The 19,682-nt window shown below is 37.4% G+C and overlaps 1 protein-coding gene and 1 gene segment (V, D, J or C); both read left to right on the top strand.

Annotated features, from left to right (window-relative positions):
• LOC143814424 (immunoglobulin lambda variable 5-37-like) overlaps window positions 1–7,009 on the top strand; it is a 108,381-nt gene extending 101,372 nt beyond the window's left edge. Inside the window, 2 exon segments of the V gene segment in view lie at window positions 916–953; window positions 6,504–7,009. Of these exon segments, the coding sequence occupies window positions 916–953; window positions 6,504–6,820 (355 nt within the window).
• LOC143814408 (immunoglobulin lambda-1 light chain-like) overlaps window positions 1–12,799 on the top strand; it is a 944,139-nt gene extending 931,340 nt beyond the window's left edge. The window contains exons 3-4 of the mRNA XM_077293451.1: window positions 10,691–10,726; window positions 12,156–12,799. Coding sequence (XP_077149566.1) covers window positions 10,691–10,726; window positions 12,156–12,475 — 356 coding nt within the window. The 3' untranslated portion in view covers window positions 12,476–12,799. The remainder of the gene's footprint in view (window positions 1–10,690; window positions 10,727–12,155) is intronic.
• The last annotated feature ends 6,883 nt before the right edge of the window (window positions 12,800–19,682 follow it).

The raw sequence follows: 19,682 nt of genomic DNA, 5'->3' as shown, positions 1-19,682 counted from the left end.
TTTTCATAAGAGTTCAGCTCCATAGATAAGCCCAGAAATGGTAATCGTGGCCAAACACATAATTGTGGCAATATACAGTGTTATATGGAATCTAAGAATAACATAACCTCTTATAGGGCTGCAATGTTTTACACAATCCTACGTTGCACCTTACTAAATATAGAAATAAATGATCATTATTACATCACCTACAATATCACATCTGTCTATATGACAAGTAACAGTATTTTCAGCAAATAACTAGTAAATTCCTGATCTAAATTTTCTATCTATATTTTTTGTGGATTGAAATGATCATTCCAATGCTTCATATAGTACAAGGTGTATATCAATAAGGGGTGCCTTAATGATATCGCCTGCCCATCTCCCACAACAAACACCATCTTTAAAAATGGCACATGGTAAATAAGAGAAAATATAGTATACAATCACACGATCTCACGGAGGACTGAAATTGCTCTGAGTTGGCCATTTATACATAATTTGTTGACATAGACTTATAGTATTTCTCACTTTCCTATTACAATCTTCCTAAAACGTTCTTTTCCCTAATGAAGTTATCGTTCAGATGAAATTTTATACACCATTACAATAATAATTGGTAGACAGATTTTTAGATCAGTTTTCTGTAAGTTGAGACAAATTTCAATCCAATAACCTGGCCATTGACATGCATCAGTTTAGTTTGATGTTGGTCTGATTGTATAGAATTGGTTATTGATCTTTACATGTAGAGATCCCTTCTGCCAGCGTTGAACCACACACAGAATAGAGCACTATTTGTCTATAATATAAGTAGCAATCATCTCCCCATACACCATTCAACACCATCAAATTTCATCTTGACTTCACCCCTATCAGCCATTCTCTATGTGACAATACGATACAGTTTTTGTACAGGTCTGTAACACTGTGATGGATTTTTGGAGAAGGAACCCAACTTAATGTTCTCAGTAAGTACCATAATTACTATCAATGTTTGTCATTGTCCTTTACCTTCTTCTTTAGGAAAATAGTTAAATGTTAATATTTTATATAATAAAATATCTTCTTAATTTTTAACATTCCTTTTATAATAAGTATTTAGTAGATGATCCTATACTATCAGTTCTACCATCTACCACTGTTTATCAAACATATACATTTAGCATTGATTTTTTATTTTGACAAAGTAGAACAACTTCTAACCATTAGCTTAAAAAGTGTAAAATCGCTATACTTTACGTTTAAGATTTAATGTTGTTATTATAATAATATATAATAATAATATATAATAATATAATATATATATAATTTAATTTATTATTATGTATTATTTTATATTAATAATAATACTATATATAATAATATATATTATTTTATATTATATAATAATATAACATAATTGTGTGTGTTGTGTTCCTACTGATTTGCACTATAAGATGAGCAGTAATACTCAGCTATATACTAGTATGTTGCTCTGCAGTTGAATTGAAAGGTAATTATATGTAAAACAATTCTCTCATCTTAACAGTAAAATTAATATTTGTGGCAGAAGTCTACAATATTCTCATATGATTAACAGATTTCAGTGAATACAGGTCAAACATTATCAGTGTACATCTGTTGTAAATTCTGAGAATACAAATCTGATACAATATATAGCACATTTATACCCAGACAGACAAGAGCATCTAAAATACACATGTAGATAACAGACCAGAGAAATGTGCTGCTGCCATTATCATGTAACCATTTATCACAAAATGTACAAATCTTAGATACGACCTGCAATCATTTATCATAAAAAGTAGAACTCCTCAGATGTGTTTATTATATATTACTACTAATTATAGCTAGTTGTATATTCTGCACTGTTAGTATTTAATCAGCTTTCCATACATATCACTATTAACGAGTCTCTGTAAACCTTCAGTACGTCCTAAACACATTGGTGAGAAAACAGGTTACTGAGAGTTTCTAATAATATTCTTCAGTAATACACATAGCACTTCTGCTCTCAGCTTTGATCTCTTCAGTTGCTGTGGAGCGAGATGTAGAGCTATGGGACAATATATTTTATACAATTTATGTCTTATTATAACATAAATTAGCCATTTTGTTTTATAACTTTTTAATATTCATATAAACATCAACTGAGAAGAAAAACAATAAAGTACAAGAAAATGTTGTACGTTATTTTCTAAAAGTAAAGTCTACTAACGCAGACTGTTTGTCCAACAGCCGGAGAAGTGAAGGCGCCCAGTGTATTTATCTATGGTCCCTCTGAAGAGGAGTTGAAGACAGATACGGCCACCATGGTCTGCGCCATCAGTGCATATACCCCCAGGACTGTGTCTGTGGAATGGACAGTGGATGGGACAAAGTGGACAAGCGGAGTACAGACCTCAACGGAAAGCAAACAGGCTGATAACCTGTACATGAAGAGCAGCTTCTTTAGCCTGCCCACCTCCGAGTACAACAAACACGAGGAGTACGGCTGTAAAGTCACTCATCAGGGCAAAGACTTCATCCAGACCATGGAGAGGTCAAAGTGTTAACATTCATTGTTATTAAACTTCGTTACATTTTCTTCTTTCTTACTCTCTTCTTTAATAGAAATTGTCAAAAAAAGGAATCTAATCACAATATATTAGTAACATGCTATCTTTCGTATGTGTCGTGCTATTCCGCTGTATTATCAAATAAAACTATTGTATCTATATCAGATGGTCTTTCTTATCTACAAACAGAGATAAAGGGGCATAAATATAAAACACTAATATACCAAAAAATAATCCAACTCTCATAGAAATAGGCATAAACAAATGATACATGATATTAAAGCTGATGTCTCCTTATTCCAATATATCATTCAGTTATACACTTATGCATCACATGCATCAAACTGGATCTCTGGTCACTATGATATACACTGTAAATGTAGAAATATTTAAGATAGATAAATAGAGAGATAGATAGATAGATAGATAGATAGATAGATTGATAGATATGAGATAGATAGATAGATATGAGATAGATAGATAGAGAGATAGATAGATATGAGATAGATAAATAGAGAGATAGATAGATAGACTGATAGATATGAGATAGATATGAGATAGATAGATAGAGATAATATAGTATCTAAATAAAAGAAAGGCAGCACTCCATAGGCCAATTTACAAGGCTTGAAAAAATTCCACATTTGGAACAAAACGTCGCCTTGGCACAATGGGTCAATAAACCATTGAAAATTGGACTGTGGTGTGCTGCCTCTATTCTTTTTTTGAATAGATAGATAGACAATTAATCAAAACTTTTTCCAAGATTGAATAATTTTTCTCATTGATAATAGATAAATATTTTTATAAGAAAAAAAGTTTTTCTATTAATCATGAGATCAATCAATTTGTCGCATGAGTTCAGATCCATAGGTAAGTCCAGATATGGTAACCATGGTTTGACACATAATTGCAGCAAATACAACTTTACATTAAATACATTTATTATATAAATGGCATCATGGATACTTTGCAGTGCTGGGATCCTAGGTTAAAATCCCACCAAGGACAACATTTGCAAAGATTTTATGTATTTCCTCCTGTGTTTGCATGGGTTTCCTTTGGGTTCTCCAGTTTCATCCCACACTCCAAAGACCTACAGATAGGGAATTTATCATGTGAGCCCCAATGGGGACATTGATGATGATGTCCATAAAGTGATGTGTAAAATAATGACACTATATAGATGAGTAAAATATATAATAAATATATACTGAGCTTAAAGCACCACGCCAGCATTTTTTTCAGTGCTGGAGTGGCACTTTAAATGTGAGCCACCTCACCCATGTCATATACTCTCCGTCCGGCATCTTCATTGGTGCTCATGACGCTTTGGTCCATCTTAGGCGCGCAGCTCATGACTGTCCGGAAGTCAGACAATACAAGTCCATAGAACGAGGCCAGAACGAGGCTCTTATAAACTTGTATGGAAGAGTGACCTTCCCACCGCTCCATGAAACACTGCAGCTGCCGGCAGGTCACTTTTCACCAGAGACCAAAGGGAGCGACGCTGGAAAACTATGAAGGCGGTGGCAGGTGAGTATGAGACAGGGGGCAGGGGAATTACATTTAAAGCACCACTCCAGCAGTGCAATTAATAAAACGCTGGAGTGGTACTTTAATAACATAGCCTCTTCTATGGCTAAAATGTTTTGTTTTACACAAATTTACAATCTACACCATATAACAAAGAAGTAAGTTATCATTATTAGTTCACGTACAATATACCATCTATCTCTATGACAACAAGGCACTTTTTCCCCTCTAATGACTGGCCAATATGTATATAATCTAAATTTTCTATGTATATAATTTTTCCCATGTGTGAAACTTATTATCGACCCGATTCTTAATCTTAGTGCAAGTTACATATTTATAAAGGGAATGGAGGAAACAGTTGCCTCAAAAAACGCCAGTGTTAAAAATAACACATGGTTTTAGAGATGACCAGATCTGGCAAGGTTCCAATTTGCAAAATTGCCCGGATTTTAGAGGGAAATTTGATTTGCAGCTAAGCTATTCTACATGAATTGAATGTTGCCTCTTATGCTCTTAGGCCTTTCTGGGCCCTGGAGCCTAATTAATATAAGTTGGAAAAAGGGAAAACAAAAATCACTAATATTCATCTCACCACTCACCTGCCTCAGCATCCCTGCCTTAGGTGCCTGCTTTCCACTCATCCAGTCTTATTTATTTTGCATACTTGCATTGGTGTCTTCACTCTAGATCAGGACTTACAGCCTCAACATGGCCTCTGAGGTCATGGCCAGAAGTCCTGCTCCATAGTGATGATACCAACGTGCAACTGAGGAAAAAAGAGGGCCGTGAGGACCAGATGGACAGACTGAGTGTACAAGAGGCAACGAAGTTGCCAGTACAGGAGAGTGATGAAGTGAGTATTTTGTTTCAGGTTCTTGGTAACTTTTTGATGGCCGTCTAGAGTTCAACCAAAGTTGCATGCCAATTTGCTGAATTTATAAAGTGAATTACAAAAAATCCATATTCTGGAGAGCATGAATTTTTGTGAGATTCATGTGGAATTTAATTCCATTCAAATAAATTAGCCCAAGTGTAATGAATCGATCTTTTTCATATGTTTTAGATGCAATTTTCACATCATAGCCATGGCTACTGTCAGACATCTTTTTAGACAAATAGGTTTTCTGGCAGTTGAGACAAATTCCAATCAGATAAACTGACCATGTTCAGTCATCAATTTACAATGATGTTGGACTGATTGAATAGAATTGGTTATGGTTATATTTCTTTACATGTAAGCAATCACTTATGTCAAAATTCAACCACACATAGAGCCCTATTCGTCTACAATATAAGTAGCAATCCTCTCATAATATACACCATTCGATTCCATCAAATTTCATCTTGACTTCACCCTTATCAGCCATTCTCTAAGTGACAATACATTACAGTTTTTGTACAGGTCTATAACACAGTGATGGATTTTTGGAGAAGGAACCCAACTTAATGTTCTCAGTAAGTACCATAATTGCTCATTCACATTACTTGTCTTTGCTCTTTGCTTTCTTTCTGTATTAGAAAAAAATGGTTAGATGTTGATTTTTCTATATTAAAAATATAATTTTAACTATGTTTCTTCATATTTAATATTTAGCTGTGATTGTCATATCCCTTCACTTTCTGCCATTACTGTGTTTTATCAAATATGGACACATATATAAACACATACATATTATTGATCATGGCAAATTAGAAAACTCATTCATTGGTTAAAAAAAAGAATAACTTTGTTCGATTTTGTGCCAATATTATACATTGTGTGTTTTTCTCTTACTACTCAATTACACATTGCGATGAGCACTAAAACTTTACTGGCAATTTACCAGCATGTTGATGAATAGTTAATCTAAAACATAATGATATGTTAAAGAATGCTATCCAGTGAATAGTAATGTTAAGATCTGTAATATATCCCCAATTATCCTCATAAAATGAATACATTTCAGTGACTCCTAGGTCAACCATTATTATTGTACAGAGAACAATTCTAAAAGTTTCACCTGCTAAAATGCTGAGAATAAAATTGTAATGAAACATATAGTATATTTTATCTAGAAAAACAAGATCATTAATTCAGTAAACCTGTATATATAAAATTCTACATTTACTATACAGGCCAGTGAAAGGTGCTACAGTCATTACCAGATAAATATATATAAGTGTCACAACAGGAACAAGCTGAGATTTGACCTGTAATGATTATAGTGTAGATCTGATCAAGCATTTTACTGAGTCAATTATTGTACTATTACTAGTTGACTGTGTATATTGTACTGTTATTAACGTAGTCAGCTTTCTATGTATGCCTGTAGTCTCTCTATACCTGCAGTACTTTGTATAAACATTGTGAGCAGACAAGTCACTATGAGTTTAGAATAATATGATCTCTTCACTAACTCAGACTTTTTTTTTTTTCAACAGCCGGTGAAGTGAAGGCGCCCAGTGTATTTATCTATGGTCCCTCTGAAGAGGAGCTGAAGACAGATACGGCCACCATGGTCTGCGCCATCAGTGCATATACCCCCAGGACTGTGTCCGTGGAATGGACAGTAGATGGGACAAAGTGGACAAGCGGAGTACAGACCTCAACGGAAAGCAAACAGGCTGATAACCTGTACATGAAGAGCAGCTTCTTTAGCCTGCCCACCTCCGAGTACAACAAACATGAGGAGTACGGCTGTAAAGTCACTCATCAGGGGAAAGCGTTCACCCAGACCTTGGAGAGGTCAAAGTGTTAATAATGTTCACTGGTCTTAACGTTTGTTACATTTTTATCTTTCTTAATCTCTTCTTTAGTCACATGCTGACCTTCATATGTCATTATATTCTGCAGTATTCTCAAATAAAATATAATCACCAAATTGTGTTTGTTATTTGTAGATAAGATAAAGGGGCGAAAGCAGAAAATACTACCACTACCAAAGGGAATCCAATCTTCATAAACATAGTGTCAGTGAGTTACATATACATGTAATACGGGAGATTATATATATATATATATATATATATATATATATATATATATCTTTTAAAGATATATGTATGTATGATATATATATATATATATATATATATGTATATATATATATATATATATATATATATATATATATATATATATATATAAAGAGTGATATTATTATTATTTATTTATATAGCACCATTAATTCCATGGTGCTGTACATGAGAAAGGGGTTACATCAAAATACAAATATCACTTACAGTAAACAAACTAACAATGACAGACTGGTACAGGGGGAAGAGGTATAGATATAGATATAGATATAGATAACACAGTGAATATATGTTATTTAAAAGGCATCTGTTATTAGCAAATAAACAAATCCTAATGTGAATTATCAAAGGCCTTGATTACAGTCAGAATGGGTTGGTGAGGCATTTGTCATGACATAATTAATGACTATTTTGTGCTTTTCTGCTAATCAAAGGGACTATTAGGCCTGGTTTACAAGGTGCACAAGGTAAAGTCGCGTCCATTAAGCAGCCTCTGAGCAGCTACATGTAAGCCGATTGGTGGCAGTTTAGTGGCGCGCTAAGACAGGCTAACCTCAATTCTGTGAGCACAGAACGATCATTAATACATTACTCTATGGTGAAGGAATATCGCTAATGGCAGCATATCTCTTGTTTACATGAGACAATGTGCTGCCTATAACAATGATTTGTACTTTTACTTAGAAATTATTACACTGAACAAATAAACGATTGCTCATTCATCCCGTATTTGCCCTCCTGTTTAGACAGGCTAATAGCCAGGAATAAGCATTCCTACAATGTTTGTTCCCTGATAATCTGCCCCTCTAGTTGGGCATTATGCACATAGACCACTATATAACATGACTTAGCTGTTCAATTGGGTCAACTGGTCATGTGCTGAAAGAACACAACCTCATGTAATGGAGAACAACTGATAAGGAAACCGAAAAGGAAATAACTTTTGGAGCAAATACCTGAGATAGGCAGATGTGAACCTTAATTCTACAATATTTATTGATTTAACACTCCACTACCATTAATTTTATCTTATATTGTAGTTACCACTGAATATTATAAATCCATAGAGATATGATGCTGTTTGCACTGAAGTCAATAAGCTGCATGAACAATCCTTTTCGTCCAGCATGGGAGACTCTCTCTGTAGCCATTGTCCACTTTGGCTAATTAATGAAAGTTCTAGACGACGGATCCCCATCTAACAACAAGGAATTCACTGATATGGAATTAAAAATGGATTCTCTAACAGTTCAGTTAAGCTGGATATTCCCATTTTATATTGCTAAGCCACATAAGTCGGTTGTTCTTCACCCAAAATTATCTTCAGCATATAAACCATGTTGGAAGGTTATTGTATTGCTGTCAAGCACTGTGGGCTATATTTGGAGAGGGAACGCAACTCATCGTCCTCAGTAAGTGCCATCATTTACCAAATACCGTAAATCTTATCATATTTCAACCTTATCTTACTTGTGATAAAAGAAAAACTATTTATTAAGAAAAACTATTTAGGACAAAATATTTTTTGTTGACTTTTTGAAGTAATGTATTTTAGTCCGGTGACATTTAGCTGTTCATGATTGTGAAAGCTTTATTCACTGCCTATGGTAATAGGTTTGGAGATATTTAACCTACAAAGTACTGAAGTTGGAATCAAACATGCAGTTTTTCTAACTGTCTTTGATCCAGTTTTTTTATTTTTACGCCAAAGCCAGAAGTTCCCAGAAAAGGATTGGATAAAGGAAATAATAACATATCTATTTTTTATATCCAAAACTGTTTGATAAAAACTGCCTGTATGAATACAATCTGTGTTGTGGAATAATATAATTCCTAATTAAATGTGTGCAACTATTCTGAGTTTTAAAAAGTCAGGTATTTATGATGAATCTAGCCACAACAGAATTGTAGTTTTCGTACAGCTCTAAAACATTGTGGTGGATGTTTGGAGACGGAAGCCAAGTTATCGTTCTAAGTAAGTCCCATCTCTACTCACTCAAAGATGACTTATCTCATCTATATCTATATCTCATCATTTTTATTTCCATATTTTGCTTTGATTTTTATATTCCTTTTACCCACATTTTATGTATTTATTATTTACATTTTAAGTTCATGATGATTTTATATATATATCGATTAACATATTATCTACAGGTTTTTTTGTTTTTAAATAATATCTGCTGAGGTGTAATAGATTGTTAAAAAAACTAAAGCAATATATTAATTATAAATCTAGCCATAATAGTATTATAGTTTTTGTACACTTTCTACTAGTTTTTGTACAGCTATAAATTATTGTGGTGGATGTTCGGAGATGGAAGTCAACTTATCGTTCTATGTAAGTCCCATATCTACTCACTCCAGATTATATCTCATCTTTATAATTTGCATTTACATATTTTTCTTTGACTTTTATATTCAATTGCTCATATGTTACGTTTCAAAGTTTTTTATATCTCAGTGTATGGTCAATAGTTTTATTTTAAAAAAAAAATATCACTGCTGGGCAACATTGTTTTTTTGGGTTGACTTGGAACAAAGTACAAATGTTACACTGCAATTTAAAAAAAGTGAACAACTGAGGTACAGTTGGCTATGTAAAGACATATACAAGAGGAAATTTCAGATACTTTCCTTTCATATATATGTAATATGTTATTGTATAAATCTTATAAAATAAGGTGCGCTTACACAAGCAGTCCTGGGGTACTAAACCACCATTGACCAGCTGTTTATTTTCTCTTCAGTGGACATTTAGTAGCCTATTTGGACAGGTCAACCCCACTTCAGATGCCCTCTAAACAATCTGTAACAAGTCATTCAGTGTCCATAGGGTGTCATTGTTCTCAGCATTGCAAGTCCGGACAATTCCCTGCCAAACATGATGATCTCTTGTGCAGCACAAAAGATCATTTCATGCAACAAATGAGTATTTTGCTCTTTTGTAGCGTGATTGTCAGCCAGTTTAGCCTGCAAGATTATCAGATAATCTTGAAGTGTAAATGGGCCCTTACAGTTTATCGAATTCCATAGTTGTATTCCCTTTCCTATGCTCTAAAGGAAATTATTATTATCATAGTATTTGTTCAATCACAACAATGTTGTTCCCACTATGAATTACTTAAATAGCACAAATTGTATTGATGAGAAGCTGGAAGTCTCAGACCAATAGGTTCTGTCACAGATGTCGGTTACAGGTGTCCTCTCTTAAATGCACACTTACAGTGTTGCAGTATAGAAAGTCAGACTGTGTTTAATGATATAGTTTAAATCAATTATTAGATATGTTTAAGTGACTAATGACAGGAATACACAAGGAGCCTTGGTTTTGACATACACTGAGTCCATAAAAATTGACAATAATTCAAATATCACTTTTATTTTCCAAGCAATTTTCAGGTTTAAAAAGAGATGAGTAAAAGTGGACAGGATTTGTATGTATCATACTGTTCCTAATTGAATTTATGTACCTCTTCTGAGTTGTAATAGTTTACTAAAAATTAAAGTCGGGTATGATGGATCTAGCCACAACAATATTATAATTTTGTATAGTTTGTACTCGTTTTTGTACAGCTATAAAACATTGTGGTTCTTGTTTGGAGATGGAAGCCAACTTATCGTTCCTAGTAAGTCCCAAATCTATGCATTCACTCAAAGATGCCTTATTTCCTTGATATCATTTTATTTGACTTATTTTTCTTTAACTTTTATATTTAAATTACTCAAATGTTAAGTTTGCCAGAATTTTCTATATCTCAGTATATAGTTAATAGTTTTAAAAAATAATCACCACTGGGAGACATTTTTTTTGGGGGGGGGATAACGTGGTACAAAGTACAAACATTACAGTGCAATTTTAGAAAAAAGTGAACAATTGAGGAAGAGTTAAATAAATACACATACAAGAAAAGATTTCACATAATTTCCTTTCATATATATTTAATATATTATTGAATAAATCTTAAATATGTTATGTTAAATCTAATGATTTTTTATCTCTTATAGCCTTTTGGTCACTAAAGGTGGAAATAAGGTTCATTTTCACTGACCTGGGGGGCTAAACCACCACTGATCCTCTGTTTATTGCTGATCAGCTGACGCTTAGTAGCCTTGTTGGACAGGCTGACCCCACTGTAGATGCACTTTAAACAAATTGTAATAGATCGTTCAGTGTGTACAGGATGTTATTGTTCTCAGTAGTGCAAGTCCTGTTTACACAGGACAATTCCCTGCCAAGAAAGATGATCTTTTGTGCAGCACATCATTTCATCCAACAAACAAGTATTTTGCTCATTTATTGGGTGACTGGCAGCCAGTTTAGCCCAAAAATTATCGTATAATCTTGAAGTGTAGATGGGCCTTTATAGTTTATCGAATTCCATAGTTCCCTTCTTTTCCTATGCTATAAAGGAGAATATTAATATAATAGTAAATTGATATTTGTTCAATCGCAACAAATGTTCTTTCCACTATGAATTACTTAAATAATATAAACTGCATTGATGAGAAGCTGGAAGTCTCAGACTGTTACAGGTGTCCTCTCATAAATGTGCACACTTAACACTGTGACGGTATAGAAAGTCAGACTGTGTTTGCTTAATGATTCAATTTAAATCCATTATTAGATATGTCTAAAGAGCTAATGACAGGAATATGCAAGGAGCCTTGGTTTTGACATACACTGAGTCCATAAAAGTTGCCAATAATTCAAATATCATGTTTCTGCACTTTTTCCCAACGCTTTTCGGGTTTGAAAAGTGGTGATGAAAAATGGACAGGATTTATTCTATAGCATGAAAATAGTGAACAGTGTGGCATAAACCTATAAATTCTCTTAGCAGGTATAGATTTCATTTTCTACTTTCAGGACAGTTTGATATATGCAAAATCAATTAATAAATTAGGCATTATTTACTTCAACAGTCTTATTTTAAACCGGTGTATAAATTACAAGACATAACAAATCTAGGTCTAAATGTTGTGGAAATCTTCAGTAAGGCAACAGATAAGGTTTGTGTCTTGGTTGTGACTATGTCTTTCATATATATCCAACAGCCGGTGAAGTGAAGGTGCCCAGTGTATTTATTTATGGTCCATCTGAGGAAGAGTTAAAGACAGATACGGCCACCATGGTCTGCGCCATCAGTGCATATACCCCCAGGACAGTGTCTGTGGATTGGACAGTGGATGGGGCAAAGTGGACAACCGGAATACAAACTTCAACGGAAAGCAAACAGGCTGATAACCTGTACATGAAGAGCAGCTTCATTAGCCTGTCCACCTCGGAGTACAACAAACATGAGGAGTATGGCTGTAAAGTCACTCATCAGGGGAAAGTGTTCAGCCAGACCTTTAAGAGATCTGAATGTCATTAGTGTACACCCTGCTCTGCTTACTACTTCATTGATATTATTAGACTTTTAGACAATGATTTTTAAGCATTTATTATTATGGTCACACAGTATGACCTGTCCAATAATTATCTTCTGTGATGTAATGAACTATAGTAAAAAAAAATGTTTCTTACTTTTAGTTTAAGTCAACTGAGTAACTAAGTCCTGCCCTGTACTTCTTATAGTGTGGCATTCAATGTTTCTTGGACGTTTCACTTAATGAAAGCTCTCACCAAGACGTAACTTGTGCTTTCTATTTCTGTTATGTCACTTTCACATTAATAAAGCAATTTTTTTGTATCATTATGAACTTGTTTTTATACTGCAGGTTATACGTAACTGATGGATATAACTAATGAATTGGTACAGATGTTAAACTTTGCATTAGATTTGTTTCTATTGCCATAAATATTGATCATTAGGTTAATGTTTCACAAATTTTAATTCCTCTGAATATGGAATTTATGTTATCTGATTTCAACTTTGAGATTAGATTTTAGAAAACTCAAAACACACCAGGTGCAATACAACCACAGTGCAATATGCAATAAGACCCTTATAGGAAGTGTGCTGTCTAAGCACTGCGGCACTGGAATCATGAACACTCAGGTCCAAAGGAAACAACCATAAAAACAATAAAAATCCAACAATAGAGCCCACAGACCTTTAGTATCAAATTATTGTACAGATACACATTGGTAATACAGGTAATATACACTGACGGGTGTGGCCCCTCCAGATCTCGGGGGCACCATTATCTAAACAAGGGATTAATTTCAAACAGTGCCTGGTTTCTAGTCACTTTCCTAGTTCAGATAAGGCTTGACTTGGCACACAGAGAGTTGAGAAATTACTGATAGAGAGTGACCATCAATTTTAATAATGTACATCTTGACATGATCAAATGGCTTTTGCACTTTTTGATCAAAAAATGGAAACTAAGTATCTACTTGTACAGCCATATTGGAATTCATTTATTTAGTAGTCAGTGTGTACTGTTGAATAATGTATAAATAACCAGAAAAATCATGTCTTGTAGATAAATTCATTGTTTAATGTGCAAACAACACATTTCAATTATGACCCGTGGGCTTATTCAGAATTACACAAAATCAACAGTATCCTATTCACGAACTTGAATGTATCCATACGTCTATGTCAGTAGGTACTTACTGGCCTTAGACGTATGGATACATCCAGGTGATTTTGCGCGCACAGAGGCTGTGCATGCGCAGTCGCCGCAAGGGATCAGTTGATTCTCACAGCCGATACCCGGCACTCAGTGCCAGGAGTGGTGCCCACACCGCTCCAGGCATTTTAACTCCTAAATGCTGTGATCAATATCGATCACAGCATTTAGAAGGCAGGCAGAGGGAGACCCCTCTGCCATGCGATCGGCGCCCCTGCATTGTCATCGCGGGGGCCTGATCGTTGTCGTAATGACCCAATGTCATCATGGCGACATCCTGGTCACTAGTAAGAAAGCAAGATCATGCTCATGCATTGCAATGCTTTATAACAGAGATCAGATTGCAGAAAGTGATAGTACTCTGGTGGGACTAAGTAAAAAAGTTAAAAAATTACAAAATCATAATAATTAAACCCTTTCTGTCATTGTACGTACTATTCCATCCATGTGGGGTGGGCCCTACTTCCCAAGGACGGAATAGTACGTCCAGCGCGATCAGCCGCGCTCACGGAGGGAGCGCGCCCGATCGCGGCCGGGTGTCAGCTGACTATCGCAGCTGACATCCGGCACTATGTGCCAGGAGCGGTCACAGACAGCCCCAGGCACATTAACCCCCGGCACACTGCGATCAAACATGATAACAGTGTACCGGCGGTATAGGGAAGCATCGCTCAGGGAGGGGGCTCCCTGCGTGCTTCCCTTAGACGATCGGTACAAAGCGATGCGCTCACCTTGTACCGAGCGTCTCCTCCCTGCAAGCCCTGGATCCAAAATGGCCACGGGACTGCATCCGGGTCCTGCAGGGAGGTAGCTTCACTGCGCCTGCTCAGAGCAGGCGCCGGGAAGCCTCCAGCAGTGCACGTCAGATAGCCGATCTGTCACAGTGCACAGCAAAGTGTCAGATCGGCGATCTGTCACTTTACTGTGATGCCCCCCCCCCTGGGGTAAAGTAAAAATAAAAAATAAAAAATTTACATGTGCCAAAAAAAAAAAAATTCCTAAATAAATAATTTAAAAAAAATAAATATTGTTCTAATAAATACATTCCTTTAGCTAAATAATAATAAAAAAAAGTACACAAATTTAGTATCGCTGCGTCCGTAATGACCCGACCTATAAAACTGTCCCACTAGTTAACCCCTTCAGTGAACACCGTAAAAAAAAAAAAAAAAAAGAGGCAAAAAACAACGCTTTATTATCATACCACGAAACAAAAAGTGGAATAACACGCGATCAAAAAGACTGATATAAATAACCATGGTACCGCTGAAAACGTCATCTTGTCCTGCAAAAAACGAGCTGCCATACAGCATCATCAGTGAAAAAATAAAAAAGTTATAGTCCTCAGAATAAAGCGATGCAAAAATAATTATTTTTTCTATGAAATAGTTTTTATCGTATAAAAGCGCCAAAACATAAAAAAAGATATAATTGAGGTATTGCTGTAATCGTACTGACCTGAAGAATAAAACTGCTTTATCCATTTTACCAAACGCGGAACAGTATAAACGCCTCCCCCAAAAGGAAATTCATGAATAGCTGGTTTTTGGTCATTCTGCCTCACAAAAATCGGAATAAAAAGCGATCAAAAAATGTCACATTCCCGAAAATGTTACCAATAAAAATGTCAAATCATCCCGCAAAAAACAAGACCTCACATGACTCTGTGGACCAAAATATGGAAAAATTATAGCACTCAAAATGTGGTAATGCAAAAAAACATTTTTTGCAATAAAAAACGTCTTTTAGTGTGTGACGGCTGCCAATCATAAAAATCCGCTAAAAAAAACACTATAAATATTAAATCAAACCCCCTGTTAGGAGTCGAGTTTCCTCTGCTGCACAGGGGGAATGTCGATCCATCTCTGCTGCGGTCTCCCATTCTCCTTCGGCCGCAGTGGAGCCTGCTCAGTGGAGACGTCGGTCCCAGCGTCTCACTGAGTCTGATTCAGTGCAAAGGGTTTTTGCTGCCTCTCCAGGCTCTGCTATTGTACCCTGCACTGATCTACGGCAAACAGGCTTTTCTGGGACTAAGGGTACTGTCACACAGTACCATTTTGATCGCTACGACGGTACGATTCGTGACGTTCTAGCGATATCGTTACGATATCGCAGTGTCTGACACGCAGCAGCGATCAGGGATCCTGCTGAGAATCGTACGTCGTAGCAGATCGTGTGGAACTTTCTTTCGTCGCTTGATCACCCGCTGACATCGCTGGATCGTTGTGTGTGACAGCGATCCAGCGATGTCTTCGCTTGTAACCAGGGTAAACATCGGGTAACTAAGCGCAGGGCCGCGCTTAGTAACCCGATGTTTACCCTGGTTACAAGCGTAAACGTAAAAAAACAAACAGTGCATACTTACATTCCGGTGTCTGTCCTCCAGCGTCTCAGCTTCTCTCCACTGTGTGAGCGTCTGCCGGCCGGAAAGCGAGCACAGCGGTGACGTCTGACGTCACCGCTGTGCTTGCCGGCTATGGCGCTTACACAGTGGAGACTAGAGAAGCAGAACGCCGGGGACAGACACCGGAATGTAAGTATGTACTGTTTGTTTTTTTTACGTTTACGCTGGTAACCAGGGTAAACATCGGGTTACTAAGCGCGGCCCTGCGCTTAGTTACCCGATGTTTACCCTGGTTACCGGGGACTTCGGCATCGCTCCAGCGCCGTGATTGCAACGTGTGACCGCAGTCTACGACGCTGGAGCGATAATCATACGATCGCTGCGACGTCACGGATCGTGCCGTCGTAGCGATCAAAATGGTACTGTGTGACAGTACCCTAAGTCCTGCTTTGCACACGCTGAGCATGCCCAGGGTAAGATCTCTCAGTGGAGATCAGGGGTCACATGTTCAGCTTCTGCAGCCAAGTCTATTGGTCTTTCTAGGAAGGTCCTGTAGGTACGCAGACTCAGTGGCAATCTCTCATTGGTCCTCTTCTTTAAGGTCCTGTACGTGCTGCAGCTATTTAAGGCTCGCATGGCCGCACGGCCATGCGCGAGTATCCTCTAAAGTTACATGCTTTGCGCCACTGTGGTCATATGCGTGAATGTGTTCAGGGACCCGGCTGAAATAAGCCCCTAGAATGCTGGCACCTCCGGTGAGGAGATTGTGTATGAGAGTGTTCAGGGACCCGGCTGAAGTAAGCCCTTAGAATGCTGGCACCTCCGGCGAGGAGTGTTGTGTGCATGTATGACCACTGACTGCTCTCTTCTGGGTAGTTAGCCTGTGTCTCTGTGAGAGTTAACAGGGCACAGAGCTTTGCTTTCTTGGCCACTCTGTGAAGCTAACAGAGCTGGTTAATACCGCCATATTGTGCCGCCATCCCCTTAGCGGCAGGATATTTCCTGCACGGTGGATCCCGGGTTGCGAACGCATCAATCAGATCAATAAATATATTCGGTGCATTCCGCAAACCCTAACACCCCCCTTCATCACCCCCTTAGTTACAAAAAATAAAAAAATTAAAAAAATTTATTTATTTCCATTTTCCCTTTAAGGTTAGGGTTAGGGCTAGGGTTAGGGCTAGGATTAGGGCTAGGGTTAGGGTTTGGGCTAGGATTAGGGCTAGGGTTAGGGTTAGGGCTAGGGTTAGGGCTAGGGTTAGGGCTAGGGTTAGGGTTGGGGCTATGGTTAGGGCTACAGTTAGGGTTAGGGTTGGGGCTAAAATTAGGGTTGGGGCTAAAGTTAGGGTTTGGGCTAAAGTTAGGGTTGGGGTTTGAAATACATTTACGGTTAGGAATAGGGTTGGGATTAGGGTTAGGGGTGTGTCAGGGTTAGGGGTGTGGTTAGGGTTACAGTTGAGATTAGGGTTAGGGGTGTGTTTGGATTAGGGTTTCAGTTAGAATTGGGGGTTTCCACTGTTTAGGCACATCAGGGGCTCTCTAATTGCGACATTGCGTCCGATCTCAATTCCAGCCAATTCTGCGTTGAAAAAGTAAAACAGTGCTCATTCCCTTCCAAGCTCTCCCGTGCGCACAAACAGGAGTTTACCCCAACATATGGGGTATCAGCATACTCAGGACACATTGGACAACAACTTTTGGGGTCCAATTTCTCCTGTTACCCTTGGGAAAATACAAAACTAGGGGCTAAAAAATAATTTTTGTGGAAAAAAAAATATTTTTTATTTTCACGGCTCTGCGTTATAAACTGTAGTGAAACACTTGGGGTTCAAAGTTCTCACAACACATCTAGATAAGTTCCTTGGGGGGTCTAGTTTCCAATATGGGGTCACTTGTTTTGGGTTTCTACTGTTTAGTTACATCAGGGGCTCTGCAAATGCAACGTGACGCCTGCAGACCAATCCATCTAAGTCTGCATTCCAAATGGCGCTCCTTTTCTTCCGAGCTCTGCCATGCGCCCAAACAGTGGTTCCTCCCACATATTGGGTATCATCGTACTCAGGACAAATTGGACAACAACTTTTGGGGTTCAATTTACACTGTTTCCCTTGGAAAAATACAAAACGGGGGCTAAAAAATAATTTTTGTGGAAAAAAAGGATTTTTTATTTTCACGGCTCTGCGTTATAAACTGTAGTGAAACACTTGGGGGTTCAAAGTTCTCACAACACATCTAGATAAGTTCCTTGGGGGGGTCTATTTTCCAATATGGGGTCACTTGTGGGGGGTTTCTACGGTTTAGGTACATTAGGGGCTCTGCAAATGCAACGTGACGCCTGCAGACCATTCCATCTAAGTCTGCATTCCAAATGGCGCTACTTCCCTTCCAAGCTCTCCCATGCGCCCAAACGGTGGTTCCTCCCCACATATGGGGTACCAGCATACTCAGGACAAATTGGACAACAACATTTGGGGTCCAATTTCTCCTGTTACCCTTGGGAAAATACAAAACTGGGGGCTAAAAATAATTTTTGTGGGAAAAAAAAATAATTTTTATTTTCATGGCTCTGCATTATAAACTGTAGTGAAACACTTGGGGGTTCAAAGCTCTCACAACACATCTAGATGAGTTCCTTAGGGGGTCTACTTTCCAAAATGGTGTCACTTGTGGGGGGTTTCAATGTTTAGGCACATCAGTGGCTCTCCAAACGCAACATGGCGACCCATCTCAATTCCAGTCAATTTTGCATTGAAAAGTCAAATGGCGCTCCTTCCCTTCCGAGCTCTGCCATGCGCCCAAACAGTGGTTTACCCCCACATATGAGGTATCAGCGTACTCAGAACAAATTGGACAACAACTTTTGGGGTCCAATTTCTTCTGTTACCCTTGGGAAAATAAAAAATTGTGGGCGAAAAAATCATTTTATGAAAAAATATGATTTTTTATTTTTACGGCTCTGCATTATAAACTTCTGTGAAGCACTTGGTGGGTCAAAGTGCTCACCACACATCTAGATAAATTCCTTAGGGGGTCTACTTTCCAAAATGGTGTCATTTGTGGGGGGTTTCAATGTTTAGGCACATCAGGGGCTCTCCGAACACAACATGGCGTCCCATCTCAATTCCAGTCAATTTTGCATTGAAAAGTCAAATGGCGCTCCTTCCCTTCCGAGCTCTCCCTTGCGCCCAAACAGTGGTTTACCCCCACATATGGGGTATCGGCGTACTAAGTACAAATTGTACAACAACGTTTGGGGTCCATTTTCTCCTGTTACCCTTGGTAAAATAAAACAAATTGGAGCTGAAGTAAATTTTTTGTGTAAAAAAGTTAAATGTTCATTTTTATTTAAACATTCCAAAAATTCCTGTGAAACACCTGAAGGGTTAATAAACTTCTTGAATGTGGTTTTGAGCACCTTGAGGGGTGAAGTTTTTAGAATGGTGTCACACTTGGGTATTTTCCATCATATAGACCCCTCAAAATGACTTCAAATGAGATGTGGTCCCTAAAAAAAATGGTGTTGTAAAAATGAGAAATTGCTGGTCAACTTTTAACCCTTATAACTCCCTAACAAAAAAAAAATTTGGTTCCAAAATTGTGCTGATGTAAAGTAGACATGTGGAAAATGTTACTTATTATGTATTTTGTGTGACATA

Source organism: Ranitomeya variabilis, chromosome 1 (genome assembly GCF_051348905.1).
Source record: "Ranitomeya variabilis isolate aRanVar5 chromosome 1, aRanVar5.hap1, whole genome shotgun sequence".
Taxonomy (NCBI): Eukaryota; Metazoa; Chordata; class Amphibia; order Anura; family Dendrobatidae; genus Ranitomeya; species Ranitomeya variabilis.
The sequence above is the reverse complement of the archived record's forward strand: the minus strand, read 5'-3'. Positions and strand labels throughout refer to the sequence as shown.